The sequence below is a fragment of the Austrofundulus limnaeus genome, unplaced genomic scaffold (assembly GCF_001266775.1).
Source record: "Austrofundulus limnaeus strain Quisiro unplaced genomic scaffold, Austrofundulus_limnaeus-1.0 Scaffold294, whole genome shotgun sequence".
NCBI classification, from domain to species: domain Eukaryota; kingdom Metazoa; phylum Chordata; class Actinopteri; order Cyprinodontiformes; family Rivulidae; genus Austrofundulus; species Austrofundulus limnaeus.
Window position 1 is genome coordinate 178,096 of NW_013952696.1, and position 8,132 is coordinate 186,227.

The 8,132-nt window shown below is 40.1% G+C and overlaps 1 protein-coding gene across 1 annotated transcript in view; it reads left to right on the plus strand.

Annotated features, from left to right (window-relative positions):
- yme1l1b (YME1-like 1b) overlaps window positions 1-7,111 on the plus strand; it is a 19,562-nt gene extending 12,451 nt beyond the window's left edge. The window contains exons 8-18 of the mRNA XM_014021480.1: window positions 1,295-1,468; window positions 1,553-1,705; window positions 3,677-3,809; window positions 4,398-4,460; window positions 4,650-4,762; window positions 4,897-5,052; window positions 5,142-5,293; window positions 5,379-5,505; window positions 5,591-5,664; window positions 5,735-5,821; window positions 5,898-7,111. Of these exons, the coding sequence (XP_013876934.1) occupies window positions 1,295-1,468; window positions 1,553-1,705; window positions 3,677-3,809; window positions 4,398-4,460; window positions 4,650-4,762; window positions 4,897-5,052; window positions 5,142-5,293; window positions 5,379-5,505; window positions 5,591-5,664; window positions 5,735-5,821; window positions 5,898-6,041 (1,376 nt within the window). The 3' untranslated portion in view covers window positions 6,042-7,111. The remainder of the gene's footprint in view (window positions 1-1,294; window positions 1,469-1,552; window positions 1,706-3,676; window positions 3,810-4,397; window positions 4,461-4,649; window positions 4,763-4,896; window positions 5,053-5,141; window positions 5,294-5,378; window positions 5,506-5,590; window positions 5,665-5,734; window positions 5,822-5,897) is intronic.
- Window positions 7,112-8,132: the final 1,021 nt, after the last annotated feature.

Genomic DNA, 8,132 nt, shown 5'->3' on the forward strand with positions numbered 1-8,132 from the left:
ACAAAACAAAACCACACAGTATTGTCTGTTCAAAGTTAAGAGTCCACAGCTCCAATTTTACTGACTGTAACTAAAACAACGTGATCATTGATAGATAGATCTTTATTTGCCATTTGTGCATATACTAGAAGTTTATACACATTGGAATTCTTGTGTGGGCATCTCTCCTAGTTACAGTATAGATGACAGAACAGTAATGATAGAAAAAACATTATAAGGTCTAAGAAAACAGTATAAGCACAATAAAAAAGTAAAAAAAGGAAATATAAATAGATGGTGTGGCACAATAGCAGCACAACAGTACAATCAGTGTGTCAAATGTAGGACCTGTATGCAGCTTAGCAGCATTTCATATTTCTTAGGGATGAATGAATAAATTCATTGCACTTAATCTTCACTAAAACAAGTGTGTAAATAGATTAAACATCACTCTACAAACAAGAGCAAAAATAAATASTAAGAATCAGTCAGTTAATTATTAATACCTTCTACAGTCTGAGCATCATGTGGAGATTAGCCTTTCTCTCCTGCAGGGAGCAGTTTTTATCACTGTTCTCGTCATGTCGCTCATATTCCAAAACAAAATCTGCGCTCTTCCTTTCTTCTGTCCATCAAGAGATAATCCACGGGCAACATTCTGCYGATGTCAAAACCGTAAAAAGCGTGCTGTCCTCGCTTCTGCCCGCTAGAACCACCGGAGTGAGAGGAGGTTCTGCTCGGGTGGAATGGAGACACTTTTGGACCGAGGCTGAACTGAGCCGAACCGCAAAGCTGCTGCCAGGGTGGAGGGTGCCATTAACGGGAGTCAAATAGTCTCATATTTGTAAATGTATAGCTATTGTGTAAATGCAAGTTTGTGTCAAACAAGTAGCTCTTTGTGTTTCTCTGTACCCCTGAAGTTGCACTCACTCTCAAAAAGGTTGGCGACTCCTGTCCTACAGTTTCCACAATTCGTGTTTTTTGGTTTTAGATTATAACATATTTCATGCTACAACCTTGTTGTTCTGTGCTACAAACTAGCAGCCTCAGTAGTACCAGTGCTATGAGCTAAAACCGTTAACGTACAGCCCAGAATATATTGAAACGTAAATATTGTAAATAAATCTTCTTTTTTTAAATCTAATATTAACTGAGTAAATTACTGATCAGGTAACTTAGGCTAAGTCAACATTTTCTCCTCTAAAAATACCATCAGCTGTTTTTAGTGAACAGTTTGTTCTCTGTGTTCTGTATGAGTGAGTTGGTTAACAGATCTGTACTGTGTGTTTTTCGAACTTTTAACCATTTTGAACAGTGCGGTTCCGAACCACATCAGGTTTGTTCTCAGCAGTGGACCCGGTGCAGATGAAGAACGTGAACTTTGAGCACGTGAAGGGAGTTGAAGAAGCTAAGAACGAGCTGCAGGAAGTGGTGGAGTTCCTGAAGAACCCACAGAAATTCACAGCCTTGGGAGGAAAGCTGCCAAAAGGTGGGCCGATCCTCTCCATGTGGCGGTTCTACTCACAGTGATGTTTTCTTCCTTTTCTCATCACCAACTCACTTTTCTGCTCAGGTGTTCTGCTTGTTGGTCCTCCCGGGACTGGAAAAACCCTTCTGGCTAGAGCGGTGGCTGGAGAGGCAGATGTGCCGTTTTACTTCGCCTCTGGGTCGGAGTTTGATGAGATGTTTGTTGGAGTTGGAGCCAGTCGTATTCGTAACCTTTTCAGTGGGTTTTCTTTTTTCTTCCTTAGACTATGCTGCATGGTAGTATCAATGGGCCTCATGCAAGAACATTTTGGTATTTTTTATCCTAAATTTCTCTTACTTTTGTAAGAGAAATTTAACATTTAACTTTTGTAACATGTCAGATTCAGCACACTCTTCTATCTTCAGGAAAAGTGTGCAAATGAGCAGCATAAACATGATGAATGCCACTTGTTCGTATTCAGGTCTCCAAAATATGTCTGGCGTTGTAGAGAGTAGCATCGCTGATGTGCTGAATAAATCTCAACAAAATAAAATTTGATTAAAAAAATAAAAATCTAAAAAGCTAATTATATACCAAGACAAAGTTCAATTAAAGCATAATTTAAGTTGGTTTGTAGTTTGAGATCTTCATATTAATATTGTAGTGTTATACAACAGCATTAATAGCCAATTTAATTTAATTTAAACAATTTGTGTTGTTAATCTACATTATAACATTTAGAATAATAACTCCAATTCAAACAGAATAGCCTATTATCAACATCAGAATCAGTTTTATTGCCATTGTCAGTGGTAAACACAGACTAGGAACTTGCAGTTAAGAACACTTATTCTTATTACACACACATAAACATTGGGGAGAACGGATGTTCATGTCTTTTGCAACATGGCTGTGCTACCTTTTGCAGCTTGGAATACACACAATAGGAAAGATGAGCCAAAAAAAAGATGCTCTGATCCTATGTTTACAGAAATACAGGATCATACGTTCAAAAAATCCCTCGCACATTGCAAGGCATCTGGTGGGGTGGGGGATCAAACACATGGTACGGGGTGGGATGCAGCGGAGCTGGTGATGTTTCAGGTTAATAATCCGTGCTGGAACCAATCAAAGACCCCCAGAGTCCAAAACCAGTTCTTATCAACCCAAGTTCAGCCTATTAGAGTTCAGTTCTCTGTCACCACCACCATGGCCTTCAGACTGGTCCACCCACGGATGATACGGGGGAGGGAATGGGGAATCAAGCCTTCGTTCTCATGTCATCCAGGGAGTTTTGATAACTGCCGAGTGCTAAGGTCAGCAGCTGCAGGGGTCCAAAAGATAAACAAAATTGTTTTGGGACAAGCAGCCTTGATTTTTTTGCTGCTTTACAGTCTTAACTGCATCTCTGGGATGGTGAAAAAAATGCTGAATGTTCCGAATTCCATCACCTCCTCGCCTCTCTTTCCATCTGAAACTTCACCCAGGTGTAATCCTACATCTCATGGGCATGCTGCTGAACTGTGATTCTCGTCAGAATCACGTCCAGTTTGCGACTTATATCCCCCAACATTTGAGTCTGTGCGTTTCCAGTGCGGGAGACTCCATCCAAGGTTCCTGACAGCTTCTCACAGGCCATGACTGCTGTGAGGATCGCTTTCATTTTCCGATAAGCCAGGACTCCTCCACAGCCGATCAGCAGGAATCCAGTCATCATAAATCCAAAAATGTACAAATCTTCCACGTCTCCAATGGAAAGCGGCGCCAAACAGATGAGGTTCCAGCCCCAGGAACCAGTGACCCGACCAGCCACCACCATTCCACTGGGACAGCTGCGCTCCCCTCGCTCCAATCTCAGTGTGGAAAAAATAGTGTTGATTGCGGTCAGAAACCAGTTGATAAAATCCATAATTCCTTTTGGCATAATTATGGAGTGATTTATTTTCAACTCAAAATATCTTCAAACTAATGAAATAAAAAGTTATTCGTGAAGATAATCTGCCTGGATAACAGCAGACTGACTGCTCATAAAATATACGACAGGCCAGGACCACACGTGGATTTTGTTCGTATCTGAAGAAAATCAGAAAACGAGAAAATTGGTGAATGCCACAAATTCTCCTAAATCACTCGTACGCACAACTTAAGAACAAATCTGTTTGTACGAACAGTTTTTGCATGAGGCCCATTGTGACTGCTGGAAAAACAATTTGACTTCTTCTTTTCTAGGAGAGGCAAAAGCCAATGCTCCCTGTGTGATCTTCATTGATGAACTGGACAGTGTGGGTGGGAAAAGAATAGAGTCTCCGATGCACCCTTACTCAAGACAGACCATCAACCAGCTTCTTGCTGAGATGGATGGGTAATATCACAAATTATCTGTATTCACCTGTTAGGTCAGTCTATCTTGTTTTACAGATTTTTAGATAATAGTAATGTTAATTGTTGCCTTATGAGATGTTGTGATGTGAAATCTACCAAATGACCTGAATGAATCCATCTTGTTCTGATCTTCAGACAAAATATTTTTGGGCCAAAACAAACGTTCTACAGCTAAGGCTAAGGACGGGTCGGTATGAGACTGGCAACAGCATAAGTACCCTGAAAAAAATATTTATTTCACAGAGTTAATATAATAAAGAAAGAATACATATCCTACTCAGACTTGATGCCAAAGGTTTAAACATAGATCATCTGTTTATATTGAAAAACTAGATTTACGGTTGTTTATGACAAATCTTGAAAATAGGATCATGCACAATCTCACATGCCTTATAAAAATCTTGTACAATCCGTTTCTTTTTCTTCTTCTTTTCTTCTTCTTAATATTATTATTATTATTATTATTATTATTATTATTATTATTATTGTGAAAATTTTGCTTTTGAAAACAAGAGGGCACAGTGGATATATGCAGACTCTGATCACCATGAATGTTGTTATTTTGTAGGTTTAAAAGCAATGAGGGTGTGATCATCATTGGAGCGACCAACTTCCCTGAGGCTTTGGATAAGTATGTCCATTAATTTTTTCATAATTACAAACAGCACTAGGTTTACATTGCTCATTAAAAATGTTGAAATATCTGACCTCTAGGGTCACCTCTATTACGCTATACAAAGAATAAAGCTGTATTTGAGGTTCTCACATTTTCATTTACTTTATTTTGTTTGAGTTTTTTTAACTGATCTTCTTTTGTTAGTGCCCTGATCCGCCCGGGGCGTTTCGACATGCAGGTGACTGTACCCAAACCGGATGTGAAAGGACGAACAGAGATTCTCAACTGGTACCTGCAGAAGATTAAAGTAGATCCAGGTTCGACTGTAGCGTTTGTTAGTCTTGTGTTTATGCTTAAAGCATGTACAGTATATCAAATGTAACTGTATGCTCTGAGTACACCCAGGTATTTTCTAACAGTTCTCTCTAACTATTCTGTTTTATCTGTGCAGCCATTGAGGCAAAGGTTATAGCTCGGGGTACAGTTGGATTTTCCGGTGCTGATCTGGAAAATTTAGTCAACCAGGCTGCCCTGAAGGCAGCGGTCGATGGCAAAAACATGGTCACTATGAAGGAGCTGGAGTTTGCTAAAGATAAAATCCTCATGGGTCTGTACAACTTTAATGGGCTCGCTCTGGCTCTACGGCTCAAACTATAACGTAATAGTTTTTTCTTTTTTATCTTTGTTGTTTTGAAGGTCCTGAGAGACGGAGTGCAGAGATAGACAAAAAGAACAAACAGATTACAGCGTATCATGAATCGGGTCACGCGATTGTTGCTTACTACACCAAAGATGCCATGCCTATCAACAAGGCTACCATCATGCCCAGAGGCCCCAGTCTGGGACATGTAGGAGACCCTCAGTCTGCTCTGCATTCTACAACAATAACCTGCTTCAGGGGAAGCCTCAACATGTACATCTACTTCCTTCTAGGTGTCCTTGCTCCCAGAGAATGACAGGTGGAGTGAGACCCGGTCTCAGCTTCTGGCCCAGATGGATGTGAATATGGGCGGCCGTGTAGCAGAGGAGATTATATTCGGCCATGAAAACATCACAACAGGTAAGAGAGGAGCCTCTTAAAGGCCAGCGAAACGTGGAGCAGTGTTATGCTTTTAAAAAGAAAGCACTGTCTTTGCTTTCTCCAGGAGCATCAAGTGACTTTGATGGTGCCACCAGGATCGCTAAGTTGATGGTGACCAGATATGGAATGTGTGAAAAGGTAGGCTGAAAAATGACTAATTAAATTATAAAACCTTTTACATTTATTCTTGTTTTGTTCCCCATCTCAGCTGGGTGTAATGACCTACTCTGACCTGAATGAGCAAAGTCCAGAGACCCAAGCTGCAGTGGAGCATGAAGTCAGGGTCTTACTAAAGGTCCGTCCCATCTGTTGAACATCAACAAACTTAAACCTTGGAACCATTTCAGTGATGCCTTTTCTCTTGCTGTCAGGAGTCGTACGAGCGAGCCAAAGCCCTGCTGAAGTCCCACGCCAAGGAGCACAAAGACCTGGCCGACGCTCTGCTCATGTACGAGACTCTGGATGCCAAAGAGATCCAGCAGGTCCTGGAGGGCAAAACCCTGGAGAGCAGATGAAGTCCGCAGGGACGGTTGGGTGGGGTGGGGAGTCAAATTTGCTTTCACAGCGTCTGACGTCACGCTGTCTTTTTAATCTTAGCAGTGTCTCCATCCTTACTGAGTGAGGATAAATATGTTTCACAGATTTAAGTTCAGCATGTTCCTTAGGTCACTTTATTGGTTGGTGGCAGAAAATGAATGTGAATCCAAAAACTAAAACAAAACAGCATCATTGGACACATTTATTTATTGTGAAAGATCTCACCGGGAGATGAAATTTGAGCTGTCATTAAACACTCATGATGTCTTTCAGTTATCTGTGTGTCCATATCTGTTTATTAACTATATTTACCACTTCAAGAAAGAAGTGTCACTTTAGCTTTTTGATTTAAGATACTGTCCACATCCATATTCGATTTAATTTAAAAGTAGCCTTTTGGGAGATGTTAAATATTCTTTTACAGCGACAGTGTTTTAAGTTTGGATGTTTCAACACTGATTTAGTCTGCAAACAAATATATAATTGAACTTTCTGCATTATAAATTTAAATGAACGAAAAGTGAAAACGCTAATATAAATGAACAGGATTTAAAATGGGTGTCCCTGCAATATATTAGCCTTCATTTATTTGTGTTCAAACAAGACAGTTTAAAGAGGATCTGCTGCTGCATACACATCTGCTTTTAAAACAAAGTTTGCACAATTCGAAGTATAAAAGATGGCCACTGTTACTCAATCCAGCAATGAAAATGTGCTGTTTAAAGAAATGTGAGCTAACATCTGTGATTCTCAACAGTTGTGTATACATTTTCATTAATGCATAATGACAAATGTTTGTGTATGCTCCAATATTGAGACAGCAGCATCTTTTTCTCTTTTCTTTCTTTTCTTTTTGTCATCATTACACAGTGTTGTCTCTGTTTATGGCCTGTTAAGTCTAGTTTAGCATGTATATAAGACTGGGTGGTGGGAACATTTGTATATAAATGTATAGTAATGCTTTTATGCTGCACCCACTCTGCTGTAAATTTCTTCAACCGTGTGATGAATTTGCGAAGCTGAAATAAAGTCAAAAGTACAAACTTAAGATGCGTATGCGTTAATAAGGATGTTAAAATTAATTTTAAAAAAATTAAAAACTCGTTTTCTACATGCCAAAAATAAAGTCGCCGCCAAATAAAAAAAATCACTAATATTTGGTTGGACCACCTTTAGCTTTGATTACGTCACACATTCTCTGTGGTATTTGGATAAGCTTTTGCAAAGTCACAAGATTTATTTCCATCCAGCGTTGCATTAATTTTTCACCAAGATCTTGATGATGGTAGAGTCTGAATGCTGCACAAAGCCTTCTCCAGCACATCCCAAAGATTCTCATTGGACTCTGTGGAGCCAATCCATGTGTGAAAATGAATCTCTTGCTCCCTGAACCACTCTTTCACAGTAAGAGCCCCATGGATCCAGGCATTGTCATCTTGGAATATGCTCGTGCCATCAGGGAAGAAACAATCCATTGATAGAAGAACCTGGTCATTCAGTATGTTCAGATCAGATGACCTCATTCTTTGAGCACAAACTGTTGCTTTACCTAGACCTGACCACCTGCAGCAACCCCACATCATAGACCAGGGGTGTCAAACTCCAGTCCTCGAGGGCCGCTATCCTGCATGTTTTAGAGGTTTTCCAGCTCCAACACACCTGATTCAGTGATTGAATTAACTCTTCAAATTGGGCAGAAGCCTGTTAATCACCCAGCGATCAAAATCAGGTGTGTTGGAGCAAGAAAACCTCTAAAACATGCAGGATAGCGGCCCTCGAGGACAGGAGTTTGACACCCCTGTCATAGACCTTAAAGCCAGGTGGACACTGGACACTTTGTATTGGCTGGACAGTGTAAAGGACAGAAGGCTGTTGTCCCAGCAATGACATCCCACCAAATGTCCATTATACTGCACCAAACACCAAACCCACTCAGGATCACCAGAGCTGTGGAAAGAACCACTCATACTTTTGTACTTCCTTACATTCTACAACCTTAAATTAAAAAAGAAACAATTTGAAAACAAATGTATATATTATGGACTGCACAAGTTTACCTAGTGTTTAAC